This window comes from Protomyctophum bolini, assembly GCF_963924005.1.
Source record: "Protomyctophum bolini genome assembly, chromosome: 22".
Taxonomy (NCBI): Eukaryota; Metazoa; Chordata; class Actinopteri; order Myctophiformes; family Myctophidae; genus Protomyctophum; species Protomyctophum bolini.
The window spans coordinates 21,485,341-21,511,779 of NC_137883.1; the positions used below are offsets into that span (position 1 = coordinate 21,485,341).

Here is a 26,439-nt window from a genome sequence, read left to right on the forward strand (position 1 = left end):
GGACAAGCAGGTGAAAACAATCAACACGTGTATCACATGACACAGATGAGAGGCCACATGACTGGAGATCACATGTAAGTAAACAAAAGGACATGGTAGCAGAAAAGGAGGGAAGAAAAGCGTGGTGAAAACTATTGATTATCTATTGTTGTAAACTATTGTTGATTATCAAACAATATAATCTTTAGGCTACCGGTATATATTTTTTTAAACGTATATGTATATCTCTATCAGCACCCCCTGGAGGAGAAAGACTACACCGCATCCTCAGGCAGGAGGAGGATGAGGAGGGAGAGGGATACGATGTCATATACTTGCAAGTTGCAAGCAGAGCGCGCAACCGCAAGTACTGTGGTCGGCTGGATCAAAAGTGGTAGGTGGAGGTATTTGTACTTTACTTGAGTAGGCCTATTTCCAATACTTTTACTTCTAGGCCAGGCCCAACATCAAACCATCAAAGCCCTGTCCAGTGCTGCTGAAAGAGCAAGCCAGTGACTCGGGATCAGGAGGAGAGACAACAGCTCGACTCCGAAAGTCCAAGATGACATCAAGGGGAGTGAGGTGTAGAAGGCGATAAGGCAGAGGGGGGCACTCCTGAAACCCTTATAAGGGCCGATTCATACTCCTATTTTAGAGCAGAATAAAAGTCGGTTCGCTGTAGAGCCTACAATTTGAGGTTCGGGGGGGTGGGTACCATCCTAAAGTCGTCTCTTCGGTGCTACTGAAAATTTATGACGAGCCGAAATCATTTCGGCACTACAGTGCCAAAACAGCGGTAAAATAGGAGTATGAATCGGCCCTTCCACCCCAACCCTGTGAGGACTCCACCTCCACCCACGTTTCGGAAGGTATAAACGGATCGGATCGTAGCAGTCCCATTCGGGCCTGACCGCATACCCGAATGGGACTGGGTGTGTTACTGGGTGTGCGCCTGACCGTCAGGCGCACACTTGGCTCAGGGAGGAAGACGCCCCTGCCATGCAGAATCCATGACACTTTTCAAAATCCACTTGAGGTAAAACAGTATTGGTACTTAAAGTGCGAAATGCAGTACTCATTATGCAGAATGTACCATTTCAAGTTTAGCAGATCTACAAATTATTTGAAACATTTGAGTATTTTTTCCACCACTGATAAAAACTATATGCCAATAATATTGTTACTGTACCTTAGTACTCTGACAATGAATATCCCAACAGATGATCGACCATTTTTCAGTTTGAACTGACAAGGTCAATCACCTGTTGTTTCTCCATTTTAATGGAGAAACGTCATGGCTTCAATATCATGAAAGGCTGCACTAAAATGAATGTACTGTATACTAAAGAGTTGTCTAGATTGAAGCCATGCAATAGAAAATGATTGTAGGATGACGTGGATTGTGGAATGCCTTGGCAAGATGATTACTACCATTATGGTTAGAATAAACAAGCCAGGCACACAGAATCAATGTCTTAGTTCACATGATCAGACCTGATAAAAGATAATCTGATTTGTCGCTGTCAGTGTGAACTGTGAACATGGTCTATATATTATGTGCTATAATGGGGTACATTAACTGGCTTTGTAACGGGCTGGACTCCCCTTAATTAAATTAATAAAGCTACTGTATATGACTACCTGTGTGTTGTAATATACTATACAGTTTGTCTTTTCCAACACAGGAGTGTGTGTGTGTGTGTGTGTGTGTGTGTGTGTGTGTGTGTGTGTGTGTGTGTGTGTGTGTGTGTGTGTGTGTGTGTGTGTGTGTGTGTGTGTGTGTGTGTGTGTGTGTGTGTGTGTGTGTGTGTGTGTGTGTGTGTGTGTGTGTGTGTGTGTGTGTTCGTGCGTGCGTGCGTAGGTCAAACAGGACAGTGGCGTGGGATAGGCTTATTAGTGGTCATGGGTCTGCAGGACTGTCCCTTCATTGGTTTATGATTGAGATTCTTGATTGGCCCAAGGTCTAATCTGCTGGTCGTAGGCCTAATCCCCTGGTACAGTCTGGAACAACAGTTCATCCACTCTTCCGAGGAGGTATTGCAACTTTCCAACAGGACAGGTACTGTAATGCTTTCTCTCTCTCTCTCTATTCCTTTAACAATGTACTGATTCATACAGTACACCTTTTGGATTTGAAGTAGGCCTACTGCATGCACAAATCTTATATAGCAACAGCAAAGTAGTGCCAATTTGTCAGATTTTTCACTTCTAAAGCCAGATTTATTCTTAGTCACAGGGCGGTGTCACGCATGACATAGCAGTATGCATCATAAGATATAGGCGACATCTGCTATTTCTGACGCGACAGAGTGGCCTATGAATTGCATAAAGTGCTGCTGATCATAGGATTGCTTTGACTTGAACATATCTGAGTTTAGAACCTTATACCAGGGGTAGAAATAGTAGATGCAAGTTAGCTACTGCAAGTTAGCGACTGATTTAATAAGATGCCATTAAATGATCCCAGGAGTTCTTTGTTAATATTTTCATTGAAGACATTTCATGTCAGTGGTACTTGTTTTAGATACTGTAGATCGTAAATATAAGATTACTTTCTTTTCATGTATTTGTTACATTTGATAGGCAGGGTATAGATAAAATACATTTGTATTGTAAAAGGTCCAAAGTGTAAAGGGCAACATGTTGAATGTTTCAGTATTATATGATTCAGATGTTTTGCCTAATAAGCATTTAGTCTGCATTTAGCACCTGACACACCCCCCCCCACACCCTCCCCCAAATATGTTGAATCACTTTATAGTGAAAAGGATTAGATCCTAATTACAATAGTGTGCTTGCACCTTCTGTACCCCGCAAGAGTCAAGGTCATTTGATCAGAGAGAAGAAGGTGTGTGTGTTTGGGGGGGAGGGGGGGGGGTTGCTTTATCCAGGTCGGCGCAGAAGGTGGGAGCTTGTTGTAATCCCAGCCATAAAGCCATCTAATCCGCGGTGTCGCTTACCAGCGTAAGACTTGTTCAGAGACCAGAGTACCAGACCAATCATAATCCATTATGGCAAGAATGTCACACTGTCCTCTTGTCTTCCACCAGTGTACTCTATATCATGCTTCCTTTTCCAGCTGGAAGACCATACACTATACAGCTGTGCTTCTCAAACGTCATTAATTCATTCATTTCAAGGACCTTGAAAGGAGTTTCATAGGCATTAGGCCACGGACCTAATTTTCAATCTCTGGGACCACAATCTATGCTGTAAAATCCTAACTCTGAGAGTGTACAAATTACAGTCCTGTAACTCTTCAAGGACCTCCTGTGGATCCCCAGACCCCAGTTTGAGGACCACTGCTATACAGAACTCTATAGTATACACATTTTTTGTCATTAGTTCATCTGCCCCTTCCTTCCATCAAGTTGACTTGACGCTACGTGCGGTTTGTCTATCATTCAAGTTGCCCTTCCCCTATTTTTAGTTTGTCTCTGTTTTTTCCAGAGAGTCTGTCTGACCTGACCAGAATGTTTGTGGGGGGAACATGACGTGTTGTACACCAGACATAATTTGGCTCAGAATCCTGGCAGTAGACCTCTCCAACAGTATTCTATAAATAATACCAACACGTACGATATGACAGACACTACTAAAGCTCCAGGATCATGACTGTAGTCACAAGTCATTAAAGGGTGTTGTATTGGATTGGACTCATTGGAGTAACAGCAGTGCATAAGAGCAGGCATAGAGATCTAGTCAATATTCTCCCTTAAAAACCTATGTTGGATTGTAAGTAAATAAACCAGACAAAATGGCAGACAGCCTTGGATAACCCTGCACTGTGTTGGCTGCTGTGTGTGTGTCAGTGCTGCTGAGCAAGGCGAACAGGAGTAGACTTCTCCTCTATGTGAAGCAGGGGGTGTGGCCAGACTTCTTTGACTGGGGTGGGTTGGTGAGGCACGGACTTATGCAAGGGTGGCATGAAGTCGAACCACTTAAACCCTTAGTAGTCTTAGGGAAACGGAACTGATCGAGTCACAATGGTAGACACACCAAATCTCTTCGCCAAAAATAGCCGACCTTCAAGCTAGAATTCTAGATAGATGATCATTTATTGACATAAAATGGTAACCTACCAATCACAACACAACTAAGGGTCAACATGCAAATATGAAACTTCCATTGCAGATTGAATTGCACAGATAAACGATAAAGGTTTGGTTATAAGTTATGTGGTCAGGTACAGTGTAGTGACTGTATTCTCACATTCTCTACCAGGCTGTACAGCTCAACAGGACACATGTCAGTGCTTTTCAGCACAGATAGGGTCCTGGCCCTGTACAATATGAGTTATGGATTGCAGCATTTAACACAGTTCCATGAAATATACCCTCTCTTGTATGTTAACCACTTAAATCCCAACATTCATATTGTTGATCAGAAAATAGATATTTGAATAGAAAGGTGACTAGTAGAGCCCTGAGGGACCCAAGTAGGGTTTATCTCTTATCTGTAATAGTATCTGAATGAATTACTGAACATGGACATTGCAATGATGGTCACTTCTCTGGCAATCCTCCTGTTGATTGGGATGTGCCAAGAAGGGTGATTGTTCCTGTTCTTGTAGTTTTATTTGTAAATGTGTGGTGATCGAGGCCTGACATGAAATGGAAGTGAAAGAATGTAGGTAATTGCAGTTGACTTGCCTTAGTTTGCCCTGTTTAAGTTCATTGATACTAATTACGAGTGTCTTGGTTATGATACACCTGCTTTAAAATCATGGCTGCTGCTGCTGCTGCTGCACAAAGTGTTAGCTTTTGACAAGCTCAGAAGCACCAACGAGAGCTGCTGGGACCCTTTGTGGAAGGGTCTAGCTCTAGTCCATGGTAGTAGTTAACTAAGTTGCTGTTTGTTTGCCTGTTATCTTTTTTGGACGGTCCTGCACTTTATATTATTATTACTGTCAGTGCAATAATATGAAGTGCAGGACTGTCCAACAACCTGTCAGTGACTAAGAGGTTGGTGTGGAGGGGTTTGGTAAATAAAACACCAACAAAAAGCATTCTTGGACAGTTGTCTAATTCTTGTAGCCTCCTTGGTCATCCGGTCAACATTAGACATACATGTCAGCTAATAACAAAACATGTACTGTACACATACTGTACTACAGTCTACAGACATGATATATCTACAGACATGATATTTGTACATTTTACTAAGCTTACTAAAAAGATGATAATGCTTGAAGCCTCACAATGACCAAAGCGTTTGTCTTTCTTCCTTTCCTTTCTCTTCAGTGATTTGCTTCCGACATACCATTGCACAAGCTAACATGGCGAGCTCTTTCACACGTCTGATTTCAAGCCCTCGTAATGCTGCCCTTCTGGCCAGCCTGGGAGCTGGTACCCTGGCAGGGGGCTTATGGCTGAACGAGAACAGCACTCTGCTCGCTGACACAAAGAGGAAACTCTATCCTCCTAGGTAAGAGCACACAAACCACAGCCTGGAAACATGACATTGTTGTACAAATGCATTTGCCTCGGGACAGCAGTTACGCAAACACAAATTACATAATAAGTCAAATTAATTTGTCCAATAACCATAGCCACCAGAATGTTTTCCAATTTGGGCGTATGATAGTTGTGAATAGGTAAAACACTTCTTTAAATTGAAGAATTTCTCATAAATATAAGTATATCATTACTGGACTGGGATCTTGGGTCAAAGAAATTGTACAAATGTATTTCATTAATTTGATGAAAACAAAGGTTTAAAATGGCAGCCTATGTAAGTTAGTAAGTTATTGCTTGTTTGTACTGATCAGCTCAGTGACATTGTGGCAAACTATAAGTCAAGGTTGGGAGGTCAGGGGTTCAAATCCTCAGGCCTATAGTCATACGCTCATACAGACATACACGGTACCTAAAAGTATAAAAATGGTACCCAATTGGATCCCTTTGGATTGAGGGTAATGCTGCATTCACGTGGGATCAGGTAGACGGCAAACGGTAAAACCTGCTGGACGGCACGGAACGGTAAAAAGATTAAATATTTTAACATTGATGCAGTTGCCGTTATACCGTCGCCGGTTCTGGCTGCCGGGCTGCCGTGCCTGTTCCGTTTACCATCCTGCTCCCATGATCCATCCACTAAAATGACTGATCCCATATGATTGCAGCATAAGTCCATGTGACCATGTCCAGGGGGTGCACACTGCACTTATACATCAAGCTGCCTCACGCTACAGAAACAGGAGATGTGCTTATTCTGACCTATCTGGAATGTGTCTTTGACATCCTGAAGGACAGTGGGCAGCTACTGGACTTAACAACGCTCTGATTAGCAGTTAGGGAGGACTTTTCTCATTTTAAGTCATTTCCACATAATTATTTTCAAAAAGCAACCGATATTTTTGTATAGATACAGTAGTCAGTAGATATGGATTGCATATATGGTAAATAAATACCTACAGTTGGCCTACCTTTAATGAGAATGGTGTTTCATAAAGTGACATCGAGGTTTTTAAAGCACCTGTTGAACAAGAAAATGAACATGATCCCTTGAGGAGTTACTTCTGAGTACGTTATGTAAAGCCCAGAGTCATGGGGTCTCGCTGGCAAGATCAAACATTTTGACACTGTCTCTGGTTTCTTCACTGTTACCTTTGACTTCATTTCTCCAAGGACACTTTTTTATTACAGTTGATTTAATTACAGTTTTTGTCATGGGCATGTTGTCATTATAATAATAATGTGATGTCTGAATTATGAGCAGAGTTTAAGAAGATACTTAAGTACATTTTGGGGGGGATTTGCTTCATTCTATCAGACAATGGATTCTGTGCTTAATAAGCAGAAAATAAATGTACTTTGTAGCAATAAGGCTTCCATGCCAGCTAATTAGTTTATATATTGTCACCATCTTAAACTAATGGCCTATGTCATTTTCTGAGGAATAGTTTTTGGCCTACGTCAGCTCCTCCGCCTCCTCATGACACTGCTACCTCTGGTAAAATCGCCAAAGAAAAGGATCATGAATCATGATTTACCTTTTAGTAAATTGTTTAGTGTGATTTAGGCTAAAATAATCATTCAATTTAATCATATGTTACATAGCTGACAGACAGTGTTATTTATTAATCGACATACATTGTTCAAAACATTTTTAAATGTTGACTTAAAAAATGACGTAGGCCATTAGCTTATATGTGTTCATTTTCCTTCCAATCCTCTAGCTCTGACTTCCCTGACCTGAGGAAACATAACAACTGCATGGCCACCGCTCTGACACCGGCCATCTATGCCCAACTGAGGGACAAGCTGACCCCCAACAACTGGTCGCTGGACCAGTGCATCCAGACCGGGGTGGACAACCCTGGACACCCCTTCATTAAGACGGTCGGAGCTGTGGCAGGCGACGAGGAGACTTACGAGGTAAAAAGGCATCATCATTAGGACACACTTCGGCTGCAGCTATCCATTATCTTTCTTAGCAATTACTTTTTCAATGAATCGAATGATCAAGAAGGTATGTTTTTTATATAAATCTACATGAAATAATTCTAATGGTTTTTAATAATAATTGACTGAATCAATTAGTCTAATTACCCACTTTCTTATATGTTGTTGTACAATGGTGTCATGGACAAATGACACCTATGACGAGAAGGAAAAACAATCTATTCGACTCTCAAAATGGTTTATATTATTAAAAGTGATAATTCCCTTATTGATAGACTTTGTGATCAAGCCAGACATTAATTTACGCAACCCCCCCCCCCCCCCCAATAAAAACCCACACTGGCCGAGAGCAACTGTATAATAAATAAGCTACATACTGTATACTGTACGCATACAGTGCCCATAGTCATGTGGGTGACTAGCCCGTTCACACATTGCTGTGGAATGGTATTCCGTTCCATGCCTCGGCCAGGATGTGTTGCAGGTCAGCCAACATAGTTGAATGTGTTGTCCAGCACGTACAACACGACCTGCAGCAGGTCTGGGCTGTTGGCAGCTCATTCCATCCTCTCCACACCACTGTTGGAGTGCCTTGGGATTTTTGACAACACATTATTATTGCAAAGTAAAAAGTTATGATTTATTTTTGTTTTTTCTTAGCTGACTTGTTTCCCAATGCAGAGGCAAATTATATGCACCCTAAATCAAATATTTTTTGAACTACTTTCAACATGGCGGCCCTATTTTGGCCATGGCATTATAGGTGAAATTGTTATTTATTACCGTAATATATTCATAAACAGCTAGTAGTAGTCACTGCAGACAATTAATGCAAACAGTATCTATTGAATTAAGTTGAGGTTAAGATCAAGGTGTAGCGCACATGTCCATCTTGGAAAGGGAAATGTCTTTAGAGGCACAGCTCCAAACTCTTTCAGTCTGGGCTTTACACATTTGACACAAGTGCACACAGAACGTAATGATTAATTAATTAATGTAGCTCTTGCGTTCAGACCAAATGTTTAACATTTAGTTATGTGAATCTTTAAAATGTACACTTAGCTGACATCTCCACATCTCTGAGTGTGTGGATGCTCATGGTAAGTGAAATAACGTGGATGAGTCCAGCACCCCCTGCATGATTTTTTCACAATGAGCAAAGTAATAACAACATGAATCATTTCTGTTGTTTAAAAGCATCTTTTTTGCTTCCACCAGGTGTTTGCTGCACTCTTTGACCCCATCATCAAAGACAGACACGGAGGCTACGATCCCAAAACCATGAAGCACCCCACGGACCTGGACTCTTCCAAGGTTCATCCATCCATCTATCCATCCATCCATCCATCCATCCATCCATCCATCCATCCATCCATCCATCCATCCATCCATCCATTGTTTCCATTATGGTCCTGTGTATTCAATTCACACAGACACATAAAGGCATACAATATTATGTACATTCACCTAATCTAAACACTTTTCATGTTTTCATCCCAGCTCAAAAACGCAGTGTTTGACCCCAAGTACGTGTTGTCATCTCGCGTCCGTACCGGCCGCAGTATCCGCGGTCTCAGCCTGCCGCCCGCGTGCTCCCGCGCAGAGCGCCGCGAGGTGGAGCGCGTGACGGTGGCGGCCCTGCAGGGGCTGAAGGGTGACCTGGCAGGTCAATACTACAGCCTGGAAGGCATGACGGATAAGGAACAGCAGCAGCTCATTGACGTGAGGGACTGACTATATTATTGATTATCCTCGCTGTCGGGCAGAAACCTCTTATTTGCATATTCTAACTTTTTGTGTGTTTTTTTCGTATTAGTATGCCCTGCTTGACTGTACATACAGCGTCACACTAAAGCATCACAAGTCATTTGAATCCTGAACATAACAGTTTTGGACATATGAGGTTTCTACTCGACAGAGACAATGTCTGTCTGTCTGTCTGTTTACATTATTTTTAGATTGCCTGCTGCATACAGTACATGGTCCATTGATATCTATAGAAGAAAGAATATTTGGAATTGGAAATATGCTAACTGTTATACACTGGAGGGTATTGAGGCCCTATCTCTATTGAAAAATAAAAACATTTAAAATTAGTTCAAATAGCCAATCTACTCACAACGTGTCGATGTAGATCGGCTATTTACACACTTTATTTATTTATTTATTTTGTAATAGTAGAAAATGCCTAAAATGTTTAGGCATAACTATTCACTATACAATTCACTATTCAGTATTTTTAAATGTTTTTTTAAAATGGTAAAAAGAAAATGTCAAGGCCCTTGGTGTGATAGCGGTGGATATAGGCAGTCGCATTTAGCAGTGCAATTTTATTGAATTGATGTTCCCTCTGATCCACTCATGCTGCCACACATAAAGGACCACTTCTTGTTCGACAAACCAGTGTCTCCTTTACTCACTTCGGCCTTCATGGCCCGGGACTGGCCTGATGCCAGGGGGATCTGGTAAGACCAACGCAGGGCAAACTAAACCCTTATCCTCCTGTCTTCCTCACAGAGGAAAGTCCTGGATCCTTTATACTCTGCCAGCCTTACGCAGTAGTACAGTATAGTGTGTACAGTATTTTTTTCTGTAGCCTCCTCTAGACTTTAACACTTGCCCTCTTCTCCTCATCTATATCAGTGTTCTTTGACTTCTCTAGAACCATATAAGTACAGTAGCTATTGACTTATACTGTAGACCAGGTTCTCAACCTGTAGGTTGTGACCCCCAGGGGGGTCCCCACCCCAATCCCCACATGAATTTTGGGGGGTCCCCAGATGACAGCGAAGTGACAAGTAAAGACTTTTAACTAAGACCTTTTTAATACAAAGAAAATAAATAAAAATACCATTATTGCATAAAAGGTTATCAACAAACTATGTTATAACACTTATCTGTGGAGTCAAACATGCTTGTCAGGGTGGGGAGTCCCCAGTTCAAATATGATTATTTTGGGCGGTCCCAAGTTCAATTCTGATTAATTTGGGGGGGGTCGTCCAGGTCTGCGATGACCGGGGAATTATTATATCAAATTATTGTCTTAATGCGACAAAAATTAATCTCCATCAATTCAAGGCTTCATGGGGTGTGTAATTGATAGAAAATAAGTACTTTTTTTTCCGGGTGAACCACTCCTTTAATGTGTCTTCTTCCTATGTGTGTTGTTTTTCCACTTCTCTTCCCGTCCCGTCCCGTCCCCACCAACCTGTAGGACCACTTCTTGTTTGACAAGCCAATATCTCCGTTGTTGACATGTGCCTTCATGGCCAGAGACTGGCCTGACGCCAGGGGCATCTGGTATGGTCTGCCTGGCTCTCCCTGCATGTCTATACTGTCTGTGTGGCCATTAAGATTTTTGAGTTAATAGCTTAGAGCATTGGTTCCCAACATTTTTATACTGAAGTACCACAAGAAAATATTTGGCTCTCAGTCTCCGTGTACAGTACCACCAAATAACATTTATTATTTATTTATTTAGTTAGTTAGTTACAATACAGGAGCCTGCCTGTATTTAAGAACCTGCCCTTTTTGTTCCATTTCTAAGCCAATAATGCTGCTGCTCTGACAAAACAAAAAAATCAATGGCTAGATGTGCTGTCATGCCCATTTCAGCATAGCTGGATAGCCTATTTCAACCACCTGTAATATAAATATTTCATTCACTTTTGTCTTTTTACAAAAAGTGAACAATGTGAGTTTGTGAGCTTGTGTCCTTAGTGCTAAGATGCAAGTAAATATATTGTTGCTGTCGGGCAGAAACCTCTTATCTCCATTTTTTATTCAATTAATAACCTACTTGATTGTACAGCATCACAAAAGCATCAAAAGTAGCAGATCTACAAGCTTGAATGCGAGGCGACACGTTTCGAGATTCTCTGCTACTTTTTGATGATTTTTTATTTGAACCGTGAAAAGTATACAGTTTTGTTTTGGTCATATTACAAGGTTTCCACCCGACACAGCGACATCGATATGTATTATTACGTTTTAATTGTTTGTACAACTTGAGCCCATGGGGTTAATGTGGTTTATTGACATTGGCCATTTCTCCTCAAGGCACAACAAAGATAAGAACTTCCTCATCTGGGTCAATGAGGAGGACCACACCAGGGTCATCTCTATGGAGAAGGGAGGCAACATGAAGAGTGTGTTTGACAGGTTCTGCACAGGACTCAAACAGGTATAGGCTATGTTACACTGTTACACATCACATATCTACTATCTCAATCATTGGCTCCGGTGATGATAGCCAGCGGCGAACCCATTAAGATCTGAGGCTGATTCTAAAAAAAGGCTTCTATAACAAGAATTTGCTATATCAGTGAGTGCTAAAACTTTTTCATGTCAAGGCCACTCCGCCAAATTATGCAGTTGGCCTCCAACTCTATGGTTAAAGTGCTTAAAATTATTGTGATGCTATGCTATATGCATGTCATGTCCCGTCCTCTAGGTGGAGCACCTGATCCAGGAGCGCGGCTGGGAGTTCATGTGGAATGAGCGCCTGGGCTACGTTCTGACCTGTCCCTCCAACCTGGGCACCGGCCTGAGGGCTGGCGTGCACGTAAAAATTCCCCACCTCAGCCAGGTAAGAAGCAGGTCGACCAGGGACGTCACGAGAATGTTTGAGAGGCAGGGGCTGACATTCTCAAAAGGGCCATTTTGGCAAAAGAACATACATTTATATTTTCAGGGCGCGAACCCGCACTCTTGAGCTACTACTGGAGATGTGGCGTACGACAAGGATTTCTAAACAGAGGACAATTTCTTTCAATGTAATATGTTGCTTTCAAGTTCAGGAGACTTCGTAAAAAGGCAATTCTCCTAAATGCTGACTTTGGGTATGGCATGCAGGAAAGGGGTGCATTTGTATTTCTTTCACCATTGACAGTAAATACTGCATTCGTGGTGGCAGTTTTTTACAGACGGGTAAAAGGGCAGGGGCTCAAGCCCCCTTTGATATCTATGTGTGTGCTCAAACTGCTCATGCCTGCATTGAACCTGGCCACCGGGCTCAGGGTGCGTGTGCACGTATGTCTAGAATCTAATTGACTGCATTATTTAATTAACATGATTGACTTTGACCACGTAGGACGCACGCTTGCCCAAAATCCTGGAAAACCTGCGGCTGCAGAAGAGAGGCACAGGCGGAGTGGACTCTGCTGCCGTCGGAGACACGTTTGACATCTCCAACAACGACCGTCTGGGCAAATCAGAGGCAAGTTTACCTTGTTGGGTTTTGCCTTAAAGACCATGCATTTTTGTCTTGATTTGTATATTGGCTAATAGTGATCATGTCTTGATAATATAAACCTTGATAGCTATATTGTCATCAATCACATAACATCACAATTTCAAATGCACCAATTGTCTTAATGTATCAGTCACAAAATTGCAAAGAACTGATGACTAGAAACTAGTGTTTTGCAGCTTTGGGCAAACATTTTACATGCCCAATACAATCATCTGCAATAACTCAATACCAATTCAGTACTAGCAAGCCAATTTGCCAATGACATGATGTAACCATAAGATGCATGCTAAAACACCTGCAACACATAGATTAACATGGTCCAAGTCCACAACAAAATAGAAAGATAACCTTTGTTCTCTCGTGTGTGTGTGTGTGTGTGTGTGTGTGTGTGTGTGTGTGTGTGTGTGTGTGTGTGTGTGTGCGCGCGCGTGTGTACTGTAGGTGGAGCTGGTTCAGCTGTTGGTTGACGGAGTCCACTACTTGATTGAATGCGAAAAGAAACTGGAAAAGGGGCAGGAAATCAAGGTCCCTGCCCCCATTGTTCTGTTCAAGTGAACTGAACCCACCAACTCACTAATTGTCTGAATTTGAAAAATAATAGTCACATTTTGAATGTCTGTTAAAGGACGGACTCCGCTGATGGATGATTAGCATAGTCTAATCCATAGCCATGATCTGTGGTTATGCACAACTTCTACCTCAAGTTAGGTCTTAACCATAGATCTCACTTCAATAAAAACACCACTATACAATATTTTGTGTGCTGTCTTCTGCTGAGTCATTATTTTGTTGGACACAAATGTAATAGTCTAGCCTACTCTAGATGGAAGGGGTCCATAGGGTGGATTTCCTTAATCCTTGAAGTGTGTATTTTAAGATTCTGCCAGGTATAAATAATGTCCCATGGTCTTCATTTTTAACCCTTTCTTACATACTGACTATAGGCCTACCTTTTGAAGGAAACAACCTGTAATGATTCAAGGGCGACCATCTCTAAGGCCTCTAGTGTAGAAGTCTCAACCTTTGGGGTGGTGGGTGAGGATCCATCGAGTCGCAGTCACATATGCCAACACACAGTGATGCGTTACACAATACACATACATTCTAAAGTTTATTACACACACAGAAGAAGAACAGAATGAGCATGCAGGAACATGCTTGTTCTCATCTCATATCACATTGTACATGCAGTCAGTCTCTCTGAAGCAGTAGTAGACAATCAACATGTCATGGTTATCAATATGCTTATGCATATAAATGTGTTGTCACTGAGTCAGGCAGCTGAGGCCGTACCATAACACAACCTACAGAGACCAATGAACAAATTTAATTCAGTTAAAAGTATGATTATTTAGTATAGTTATAGTCTTAGTTGTATGGAAAAAGAAAAATTGAGAGGGGCGCTCTTATCATCACATCATCATACAGTACATCATCTCATTGTGGCCAATCACAAGTTGTGTCCTCACTTTTCCGTCTTCACTTTTAAATCTTCAATATATTACTTTGCTCAGCCAATCAAATCATCGCTATGGGGTGATCAGCCAATCACAAGCCAAGGTTTGTGTTCACACAAACCCAGAAAGCTGGCCATAGGAGGGCTAGCCGCTAGCGCCCCTCAAAAGAAAGGAGTAATTATGTCATGTTTTGAATTACTAAAGGCTCATACATAGTCTAGATTTCCGGTGGTGGGGTGACCACCGAACTACAACATGACGTCACGAGCCGCGGTGAAGAGCAAACCACCGCCACCGCTCCAGCCCTTCTCTCTGTTTTTACTCACCACCGCTCAACGTTATTTCAGCTCCGGTGGTCAGCTCACCACCGGAGCGGTGGTCACCTCACCACCGAAAATCTCCTTAAAACCCTGAATTATTAAGCCTCGAGGCCGAGGGTCGAGCTGAGGTTCACACAGAGTATAGGGTTCACACTTAACATGATCCCTCTCTGCTCTCTCTCCTCCTGGGTTGTGTACCACCGGCCTATAACGGGGTACCACCTCAGGAGGGCGCCAAGGGACAGGCAAAGTCTTCTAGCAGATAGAATCTATCTAACAGTACTAGACTATTTTACAGGCTTGTACTGCCGCCTCGCGGTTTAGAGAGTGAGAATCAATTGCAATTTGCAGCATTCTTAATATTAATTATTATTATTTTCATAGACTTTGCATATAACTGAAACTCCGTACACTTTTACGGTACTTTCAACAGAATCTTTGACCTCCTACAAAGACTTACAAAGAGACCTCCTACTTTTTTGGTGCTATCCTTTGGAAGAAGTATTTTACTGTACTCTGTTGCTCGTTTTACATTCATGTCTAATAAACTATTAGACCAATAAATCAAACAAACATGTTTAATTTAGAGTAGATTGGACTCATTGGAGTAGACAATCAACAATCCAATTTTCTTTGCAGTTCACAGATCCGGTTTAGAACGAATCCGGAAACGATCTGTGCGCGTTGTGGGCGGGGCTCTAGACCGGATCTGAGCACCGAACAGCCAATAGAAACCACAGGATTTTCTGTCGACGTTATACTCTGTCCGTCCGTCCCGTACGGACGGTGTCGCGCGCCAAAAATAGCCGATCTACAAGCTCACAACGCGTTGCTTGGCGACGCGTTGTGAGCTTGTATATCGGCTATGTTCGTACGGCGAAGTACAACTCGAGTTACTACCACTTCGGTGCTATTATTCAAGATGGCCGACTGAGTGTTGAGACAAACAGACAGATTCTCTGCGAAGAAAAGAAAGCTTTTATCTTTTAGAAAAACAAACCATTCAGAGAACAATGACATTGTGTCGTCATCTTTAATTAATCAATCTGTGATTAATTGCTTCTTAAATGGGACAACGGTGACGGATACCAGTCCACGAAGGGATGGAATAAAACAGTTGTGAGGTAAATAAAATGTCCTATTATACTATTGATGTTGGCTATAATTAGTAAAGACAACGCTGTTGTTATTATGAATAATTATATTTATATTTGGATGGTTGTAGATAAAGCTGTCTTAAAATCCTGGTGTTTTTGTGTATTTTGTGATGGGTAAGTAATAATAATTTATCTCGTGTTATTTAAACACCAAGCTTGTTTTGTTTGTAGGATATCTGTAGCTGATGATATTACAGTTGCATTATTGTATTCTAATGCATATTATTTTGTGTTATAACATATGAATACATTTATTCTTAACCCCCATTACATTAATGACGACGATATATTCATTTATGGGGGTTATTTTATGCTCCGTCGTACCACAGTGTCGCTTGCCGAAAATAGCTCACTGCTCACATGAGGTGTGTGTGTGTGTGTGTGTGTGTGTGTGTGTGTGTGTTTAATAACCTGTTGCTGCAGAGACAGAGCCTGTGCCTCTTTTTGCTAATGTTTTCTGAACACACCTGTGGTCTGAAGAAGATAAACTGTTACACATTTGGAGCAAAGTTTCCCACAGTAATGCTAGGGCATAATGGTGTTAACTGCCAAAAATCTATCTATCTATCTATCTGGTCTTCTTTTTCCCCCAAATTGGAATAACATTATAGCAGTATTCATAACAATGTATTAATAGTATTTAATTGATTGAAGTTTTTATTTCACAGTATGCAGAATGGGTACATTTCAAACGAAAGTCAATACAAAAACTGTTATTGTGGACACCATGATTAAGCATTACACTTGTTTTACGACAGAGTCCACCATTTTCAATTAATCAGAAAATGGGTTCAAATGGGTAACCAGAACGCTTGCCCCCCCCAAAAAACACACCCATGCCATGCCCCCAGCGGTTCTTGTATTCGTCGCACTGAGGTTAATAAGTTAGGTTTAGGCATAGATTTGACTGAGGAATACCTGGCGGCGGCGACTGTAACCCATTCTGAGGTCGCCCGAGGTAACTTGTATTCGTGTAACATTAAAATGTATTGTGACCCCCCCCCCCCCCCCCAACAACAACACCACCACCCACATGGATTCAATGGAATGTGTGCCAAAAATACTCAGTGATAAGGAAACCAGGATGAGGATGTGGGAGTTGGCTTGGGTGAAAAAAGCACAAAACAACACAAAGAACATATCATTCTGCTTTCAGGAACTTGTGTGTGCGTGCGTGCATGTGGTGCCAAGGAACTTATTCCCGTCAGATATGTTTCCGTTCCAACATTGTGTGTGCGCACTATGCAGGTCATAGATTTAGACCTGCACTCACAGTGGCACAAATCTTTGAATGTATATCCTTTCAGAGTGAACGTTTTTAACTCAAATCTTAGCTACTGAGGCGTTCCTGGAACAACATATTTTCAGATGGGGGTCAGTGGCCAATTACATATAATTTTGGGGGTCCTTGACATGAAATATTAAGCACCACTGATACAGAAACATGAGGTTTTTCAGAGAATTGTCAGGATTTAGAAGACATTTTTAAAATTTCGACGTGCAGGCCTAAATGGGTTAAAGCTCATTTTATTGAACTCAGTGGTTTTCCATGACTTTGACTTGAGTTGTGTTCTAAACAGATTGCCTCTGGGGCCACTTACTAATATTGCCTTATTTTGTAGAACTTTCCCTAGGTTTACGCAAAGGTTAAAAATGTCATTTAGATCGCATGGTATGTAGACAGGCCAGGTTTGTTGACCTGGTATCCTATACTTTGTGTAGTTTATTTATTTATTATATTATATTTTATGATCCTAGATGACTATTTCTATGCATTTGATGTGTGAATCGCTCTGCTAAATGCCTAAATTGTAAATTATCTTTCAGCTGATCACTGATCATAATATTTATGCTTTTTAGGGAGTGGAGGAGAGAGAGACCACAGCATGGACAGCTTCTTCAAGGCTGCTGTGTGTGATCTGGACCAACTTCTTGATGAGTTTGAACTCCATACAGGTAATGGTCATTTAAAAAACACACACTGTCTTTGCCACACCCGCGCAGGCTATGAAAACCTGAATTTGTCATTTGAAATGACAAATTCAGGTTGGTCAGGAATTTATCTGATGCATAGAAAGACCTGAGGCCGATTCTACAAATGCCTTCTAAATCAGTAATTCACCTTTTCAGACTTGCATTCCCTACCTAAACCTAATTCCACCCCCCTAATTATATTTTCCTAATAACATTGTTTTGTAAAGCGACTTTGAGTACTCAGAAAAGCACTATATAAATGTTATTACTGTCTGTTTCTTCTACCAGTACTTCATTGTTCATAGATTTAAAGATGTTTTATAGCTACTGACCTTTGTTCATAATGTATCTCATCCACGCTTTGAAATTGACCCTGATTTTCAATAGGATTTGAAAGCGACACCTGCATCACGTTCTCACCGTTACCCCACTGGCATGCTTCCTCTAGCTACCGCCGCAACACAACAAAGAGTGCCCTATACAATTTGGCGCCGCGTGTGTGTGTGTTGCATCGTTTGGCCGTCTTCTCCTACTAAACCACACCGTTTGCACACATCTCACCATGCACAACACCAACAGCTAGCCTGTCCACACCTCAACCACTACTTTGCATTCATATTCATGTCATATTTACAGTACTATACCCATTTATATGAACCCGTGGCCACAAGGGGGGTACTGAACAACTCATCTCCCCGCAAATCACGTGTCACCAGTGTCACCAGTGAAATGCATGTTGGGACGGACACAGATTAATACTGGGACACAGTTTCCGGCGCAACATTCCCCTTGCATTCTCCAACGCACTTCCCCTTTTTCACACCGGCCCCAGGCAGGCATCAGACCTATGCATCAGACCCACACGAGGAAAACAACTCGGACCCATAGTACAGCTACTCTTGCGTCAGTCGACATAACTTCTTCTTTGGGGAAGCATCGCGGCCGGGTTGCGTGGCACAGGCACCTGAAAGCTCCGACAGTTGGACGGAGGCATGTTAACGTGAACACACACACACACACACTGTTTCGAGACCACACTGTCCGCCCCCTCCTCAACCACCTCCTTCGCCATGCCATACATATGGGCTACATGCACGCTCACAACGGAATGCTTATCTGTCGGGGTCTCGGGGTGGCCAAATGGAGACGTTTGGGGAAGACGGATCCCGTTCCGTCGGAACAACACAATGACAAAATACATACAGACAGATGCAATGACAACGACATGTTCCTAAATCACACAAAACATCAAATTCTTATCCTGATTATATAAAGAACAAACTACAACTTGCTTTGAAGCCCAAAAAGCCAACCTCCGCGTTCACCGTTTAATAGCTTATTATCTCCATGGGCTGCAGACGGTGAGCGGTTAGGGACCGTCTACAAAGTGCAACACCGAATTTGAAAATATTCAATAACTTCCATTTATAGGCAGAATATCACCACCATATTTACATCACACATCAATGTGTACTTATGATTGTACTACAGCATTTAATTAGTCTATACTTTTGTGCCCAACCCAACTTCCCAAGACCATCTGTAAACAATTCCCCCCTATCAGTAATGTGATCTATTACATCGGACACTGAACATGATTTGCTGTTCATATATTCAGAACGGGTAAGGACTAGTTATGACAATTATATAAACACATAGGTGTCAAGAATAGGTAAATATTTGTGTTTTTATCTAGCTATGCAGAGGATCTCATTGGGAAATATGCATTTTATCGGTGGTTTATGTCCTATGATGGGGCGGCTGTGGCTCAGGAGATAGAGCAGGTCGTCCAATGATCCATGGGTCGGTGGTTCGAATTGTTACCACCGTTGGTGTGGGAAGTGAGGACGCTGGCATTGACTGTTTGCTGCTTCACCTCCCAATGCATGAATGAATGGACTATTGTAAAGCGCTTTGAGTAGGCACATAGTGCATAGAAATGCGCTATAAAAATGCAATCCATTATTATTATTATGATAAACTGTTCAGCCAAGTTCACCCCCTTTTAGCCTGAAATTCATATTACATTCATAGCACGTTGAAGACTTTGAACTTAAGTCACGTTTTCCCCCAAAACAAATAGCGTGCGTGTGTGCGGCTGTGCGCGCCTGCATGCGTAAAGAGGTGGTCAGGTACTGACTCTGTGAGTAGCTTAGTTAAGAGCTGAGGGATAGATAGATAGTTTTTCTTGAGGTTGTATAAATATATTCTTGGCCGAGAAGAATTGATAAAATGTTGATACATTGATATTTCCTGTTTTTGAAAAAAAGAAGAATTTTAATAGGGCTGGCAATATATTATATTGATTTCACATTGAGACTAGACCAAAAACAAAAGATATTACATATAATTCAGCTAATACAAAAACATGTATTACCATGGCAGCAAACAGCTTTGAAGCAATCTATGAACCGATTGTGTTTCTGACTTACATTGTTGTCTTTCTCTCATTTTTGACATACAGATACAGAACTTGACTGCAAGTCAGTGTACCTAAAGCCCCCGTCATACCCCTTCTCCTCCCTGGGCTCACAATGCTACTCCTCAGAAGACTCCACGGTTGCTCAGAACCTCCCTGACCTCAACGCTCTACACTATGACTCTGCCCTAGTACGCTCCTCCTCTGACCAGTACCCCCCCACCGGCTCTGGGGGTGAGGGCAGTGGTGGGGAGCTCACCGGTCTCACCGGAGTCGACCTCCTGTCCTCGGTGGACTGTCGGCCGGCAAAGTGCTCGGCGCCTCCGTGCCCGGACCGAGCTCTGAAGCCGGTGTGTGACCTGGTCAGTGACGCCAGCTCTGCCATGCTGGTCAACAACAGCCATGATGCCTTCGGTGAGCTGGACATGGCGGAGAGGCAGATGGAGGAAGACGGGGAGTTGCTGGTGGACTTTGGCAGCCCTCTGGTTACTATACCCGCTGAGGATCTTGGGAGACTAAGCCTCGGTGCCAGCAGTATGGATAATGAGCAAACATCTGGACTGCTAGGAGGACTGGATTCCCTGGAGCCAGTTGGTGGATATAGCACCTCTCTCAGCCTTCTGGATGTAATTCTTCCGGCTGCGCTGGAGCGGGGCTGTGAGTCTGCAGATGGCTCACTATCGCAGAACTCCACTCAATCTGCTGAGAAAGAGGCTGAGGAGGAAGTAGATATGACCTGCATGATGAACCAGCAACTTGAGCCCCCACTAGACCACAGTGAACGAAAAAGCATCCACCTTGCCACTGAGAACATAGGAGAGGATTTCACCATAGCACGACACAAAGAGGATGAGCCTCGAGAATACGACGGTGAAAAGCCTCCTGCAACTCCTGATCCCTCGGCGAGTGAAGTGGGCGGCTTGTCTTGCCTGCCCATAGCCGTGTCGATGTGTGGAGCTCTGGTGAACGCCAGAACCCCACGTGATGATGATGATGATGAATGTGCACAACAGACCACGGGGCAGGGCAGTGAGCCTGGGATGTCTGAGTGCCGACAGGTGAATTCACTGTCAGCTCTGGCCACCCGGGAGGAATCGGATATGTCGAGTTCAAAGATGCTCGTCAATGCAATAGGAAGTAGTAGCTCTAGTGTTGTGTCCACAGACAATTGGGTTGTAGCTGGCAGTGTAGCGGAAGCGCTCGTCGTCTCCCAGTCCCAGAACGTTGCACATTCCTTCCGGCCTCAGCGGACTGCAGATGGCAGCGTGGTGTCACTGGAAGAGCAGCAGCTCTGTCCTGAACCTTCCGGTGCCCCTGCTGCTTTTGACGTCGCCTCGTCGCCCCACCAGTCCACCCCGATTCCAAAAAACAATCCCTCCTCCGAGTTTGTCTTCGACTATCTACCCGAGAGCGAGCAGGCGGAGCTGCTGGTCACGGACGAGGAGTTGGACGCGTTCTTGCGAGCCCACTCTGAGGCGGAGCAGCAGGGCGAAGGTGTCTTCTACCAGAGCGGGTTTGGCCAGTGGAGTCAGGACGAGGGCTTCTCGGAGGGCAACGGCGATCTGGAAGAGAGGCTTGTGGAAGAAGAGCTGAAGAGCTGTGTCAAGGGCAGGCGGGAGGAATGTGAAGGTCTGGCGGTGGCGGAAGAAAGTGATAAAAGAACAAGTGTGGCCGTAGATGGGAGTTTTAATTCTACGTTGCCCTCACTCTCCCAGGACTCCTGCAGTCCCTATCCACAAGAGCCAGAGCTTGCATCCACAACAAGCCCAACACAGTCCCAGCACCACGGCAGTTTAGAATCGCACTCCTCCTACGGAGGAGCGAGACCCAAACAGCCACACTGCCAAACTCCAAGATCTCCTCCAATGGCGGGAGAGGAGCAGTCTCCCAGTGACTCTTCAGAAGACACGGCGGCTCCCGTAGCCGAGGAGAACCGCCTCTCCTCTCCACCAAACGCCGGTCCCGCAGAGGGGACTTCCTCCGACAGCAATGAGCCTAGCCCTGCGTACTGCCCTCAGGAACATTACGAGGACACCGGCGCTTACGATGAACTCTCTGATCCTCCGCCGTACCAGGCGGAACCACCCGGAGACGGGGCGGGAACGGAGGAGCTGGAGGGGCTCGGATGCAGGCAGCCTAACTGGCTACCAGACTCCGAGGCCCCGAACTGCATGAACTGCTGGCAGAGATTCACCTTTACCAAGAGGAGGCATCACTGTCGAGCTTGCGGGAAGGTATGTCAATATCCAATGCAAAAATAAATGTGGCTTACAGGGATCCCAGTTAAAACGTTTCGACAGAAAATAAGTACTCTTCATTCTTTTTAGAAGAATACTTTTTAGTCATAATGTTAACGAAAGCAAACTCCATCTGCCCGCAAGATTTATTTACCTGCCACAGTCGGGCAGTCAGGCAGCTGTGAGTGTGACCACCACTCACAGTTACAGACCTGCAAATGTCCATTTGGACCCCTGGTGGTCCCTGGACCTGATGTTGAGAACCAGTGGTTTAACCAGTGTAGACTGATGTTTTTGGCACTGTAAAATGGCACATTATTATTTTGTCTGTAGAATCTGTGTGTGGGGATTGTGTATTGTCCTTGGATGCCTTCATGTGAGTGTGCCGAATGTTTTTATTTACATTTGTTACATGAAGAATGTTATCATTGGGGCCCCTATTTAAATAAAGTTGACGATAAAAATTAAAAAATGTCTCCAGAACTAAATATAGCTCCCATAGAGTCACTCTGAGAACGGGGCCATGAGTCAGCACTTCTCTCTCTCTCTCCCCCCCTCGGTTTACTTTCAGTACATCTCCACTCTGCTGAAGAAGCTGGAGCTACATTATGAGGAGGAATGTGACGCCACTGATTAAAAAGCATGCGCTAGCTACGACTCCCGGCATTCTATTATCATATCTTCGTTTTAACGTTCCGTTTCAGTGTTGCATGATGTTCAGCGTGTGTGATGCCTTCTTGTTCCTGACTGTGTTCTCGTCCCGTGGCAGGTCTACTGTGCCGTGTGCTGCAGCCGAAAATGTAAACTTAAATACCTGGAGAAAGAGGCCCGTGTCTGCATCATCTGCTTTGATACCATACAGAGAGGTAATGCACCATTTCATTGATTGATTGAATACTGCATTAACAGTTTTCAAATAGTGCAGCGTTCTGATTATGCAACGATGCCAAAAGGATAACGCAACAAGCCCTAAGGGCTTGTTTTCATTGTGGTCCTGTGTGTTCAATTCATCCAGACATTTAAAGACGTTTAATAACATCAACACCATCATCCTCTTCTCTTTGGAAGATTTGTGTCATTCGTGTCATCATTTCTACTGGTTTTTATAATACACAATAGTTGAATGTGTAGGAAATTAAGAATATTTAAAGGGGAACGAAACCCCCTGCGTTAGATTTTCATAGTTGCAGTGGTGGAAAAAGTACTCATATTTTGTTACTTAAGTAAAAGTATCAATACTACAATCAATGTAGAAATACTCTGTTACAAGTAAAAGTCAAAATTGACTTACAAAAGTATCAAAATATACTTAAAGTACCAAAAGTAAAAGTACTCATTGTGCAGAATGTCCCAGTTATATTTTACAACGTGTTGTGTGCTTGTAGATCCGCTTTTTAAATAGCCAAAGTTCAAATAGGGCTGAAGTGGTTAATGTGTGTCTTGTGATAATAATCTAAATTCACAAAGTAACTAGTAAGTAATGTTTTTAAATAATTGTGGTGGAGTAAAAAATACAATATATGTCTCTGAGCTGTTGTGAAGTAAAAGTATAGAAAATTGGAAATACAAGCAAATACCTCCAAATGTGTAATTAAGTACAGTACCTATAGTAAATCTACTTGGTTACTTTCTACTACTGCATACTGTAGTTGTGTCCAGATGCCAAGGGCATTCCAATGTGAAAGCATGATAGACAGTATTGTTGACACACCTAAAGACTAAACACACCCCATTATTAAATTTGATTAGCTGCATCTGCATTGGCCACATCATAGTGCACTATAAGGTCAGTGTGATGCAGTCTGCCACCATGTTTTTACCCCACTGTACGTAGTTTTTAACCTGAAGTGAACCTGAACTACAAAGTAAGCCTAGGGTTTCATACCCACCACTTTCAACCCCAGCATCCATATTCTGGGGGGTGGGCATTTTAGCCAAAACATAGCAGATCTACAAGCTCACTGTGAGCGTGAACTGCACATCGCAGAGAGATTTGGTGTAGAGGGAGTCTAGACTCTAGAGGGGTTAACTGGCTCAGCGAAAAGCTAACACTTGAAAGTAAACATCTGAAATTGCAATCTTGTTTGCCATTTGAGGTATTTATAGGATTTCTTTAATGATCCTGAGGGCAGATGCTGTGCTACTATATCATATCGTTGCTGTCAGGCAACCAAGAAACCTCGTATCTTCATATTCTTAACTTTATGTTTTTAATATGTCGGTGTGCTATTTCATCATACAAGAGTGTCACACAAAAGTAGTGAACATAGCCGGCTATTTTCACTATACATTTTGGACATACAAGGTGTCCACCCGACAGAGACCGGGCGTATCATCATCATCATCATAACCTTTATGTTGCTGATGACAGAGATGAGCTGTTTGACATGACCTGGCTGCACACAGTAAGGGCCGATTTATACTCCTATTTTAGAGCCGAATAAAAGTCGTTTCGGCTCTGTAGAGCCTACAATGTGACGTCATTTGAGGTTCGGGGGGGCGGTACCGTCCTAAAGTCGGTTCTTCGGTGCTACTGAAAATCTCTGACTAGCCGAAATTATTTCGGCACTACAGCGCCAAAACAGCGGTAAAATAGGAGTATGAATCGGCCCTAAAGATGCTGGGCTACTGCAGTGCCTTTTAGCTTCAATGTCATTCAGTGGACAGTGACGAGCCCTTTTGATTTGGCCACCGCGGTGGCAGACTTATGAATTGGTTGGTATTTATTTACAACTGACTGATTTCAAAACCTATAAAAAAGTGCAGAATTAACGTAATTTGCATAATTTGTACTTTAAGCAAGACATACAGTATTGTTCTCTACGTTGCCCTCACTCTGCCAGGACTCCTGCAGTCCCTATCCACAAGAGCCAACGCTTGCATCCACAACAAGCCAGTCAGACACTAGCCCCTCTTGGAACTGATGAATTAAAAGTGTGCAGACATTTGCCTGACCTGAAAACTGTTTCACTCTACACTACACTATAGTGTCTAGCAATGATTACTATAAAAATATAGAGTCTAGAGAGAGAGAGCAACTGACAGAAAGATATATGATGACCACACACACACACACACACACACACACACACAAGTAAGTCTTAACCCAACCATCCCTGTTCTAGGGTGAACATTCAGCAAAAGTTGCAGATCTACAAGCTCAGAACATGTGGCATTGCAACGTGTTGTGAGCTTGTAAACCCCCAAAGAGAGAGATAGGGTTGTTTTGTTTTAAGTATTCATGTTTGCGCACATTCTTCTCAGTCCACGCTGTCAAAACAGGTTTGTCTTGGTCATTTGCCACACCAAATTGGTGACCTACTTTGGTGAAGACTGTACCTCCAGTGTCACTTCATGTGACTTCAGGTCACCAACATTAGCACTGATCCCATCAAGATCCTTTAAGGACAGTTTGGGCTAATTGTACGGGCACTGGGATCTGGAGCAGAATAATATTGAAAATTAAAATAGCGGTCAGATTCAATAGATCACCACTGGTGCTACTGAAGTACAATATTGTTGTGGTCTCATCCCATAGAATATTATATCATGCTGCCCTTGAGTCAATCAATCAATCAATCTGTCACATCACATTACAAGTAATTGGGGTGAAACTTGTGATTGTGCAGACGAGAGGATAGAGAGAGAGGATAGCGGGAGACGAGACGAGACACAAAGTGCATCCTATGTAACTAATCTGCATAATAAGTTAAGGATGCATCCAGTTTGTGTCTATTTGATACAGTGACTGATCAGATGGTTGCAATTGATCTTATATTTTATGTTTATATAATTAAAAAAAACAATACGAGGCCCACTGTATTTGAAATTCCCAAAAAATCCTTTAGTTATCATGTTTGTCCTAGTGATGACGACAATAAAATGCCACACTACATTTCCAAGGTTTCACCGTTCAGATGTGTCTCCATTATAGCCTAAGAAACCAGTTCAATAGGTATATGTTATTTCCAACTACTGATTTAACAAACATGCAACCTGGCATGACTAAACATGCAACTATTGTGGGCATTTTAATAATATTTCACAGTTTCAAAGAAATGTAATCGCTATCAAAATGTTCAAATATAAGGAAAATAGCAGATATACAAGCTCGCAACGCAGTACAATGTGCTGTGAGCTTGTAGATTGGCTCTTTTCCTGTGAATGTAGAGCTTAAGTATAATGTACGGCTTACGTAGTTAACGTGAATATTTAAGGCTATTCGCATGTTATATG

The 26,439-nt window shown here is 42.7% G+C and overlaps 2 protein-coding genes across 3 annotated transcripts in view; both read left to right on the plus strand.

Moving 5' to 3' along the window:
* Positions 1-1,887: 1,887 nt before the first annotated feature.
* LOC308309525 (creatine kinase S-type, mitochondrial-like) lies at positions 1,888-13,393 on the plus strand. Its single transcript, XM_080755411.1, has 10 exons — positions 1,888-2,038; positions 5,223-5,406; positions 7,160-7,358; positions 8,604-8,699; positions 8,886-9,107; positions 10,600-10,685; positions 11,445-11,568; positions 11,839-11,973; positions 12,478-12,603; positions 13,081-13,393. The coding sequence occupies exons 2-10, from the start codon at positions 5,258-5,260 to the stop codon at positions 13,192-13,194; spliced, it is 1,251 nt and encodes a 416-aa protein (XP_080611537.1). The 5' UTR covers positions 1,888-2,038; positions 5,223-5,257; the 3' UTR covers positions 13,195-13,393.
* Positions 13,394-15,338: 1,945 nt separating this feature from the next.
* zfyve16 (zinc finger, FYVE domain containing 16) overlaps positions 15,339-26,439 on the plus strand; it is a 32,337-nt gene continuing 21,236 nt past the window's right edge. For both annotated transcript variants that reach the window (XM_080756439.1, XM_080756440.1), the window contains exons 1-4: positions 15,339-15,540; positions 17,434-17,529; positions 20,012-22,200; positions 22,973-23,069. In XM_080756439.1, coding sequence (XP_080612565.1) covers positions 17,460-17,529; positions 20,012-22,200; positions 22,973-23,069 — 2,356 coding nt within the window. In that variant the 5' untranslated portion in view covers positions 15,339-15,540; positions 17,434-17,459. The remainder of the gene's footprint in view (positions 15,541-17,433; positions 17,530-20,011; positions 22,201-22,972; positions 23,070-26,439) is intronic.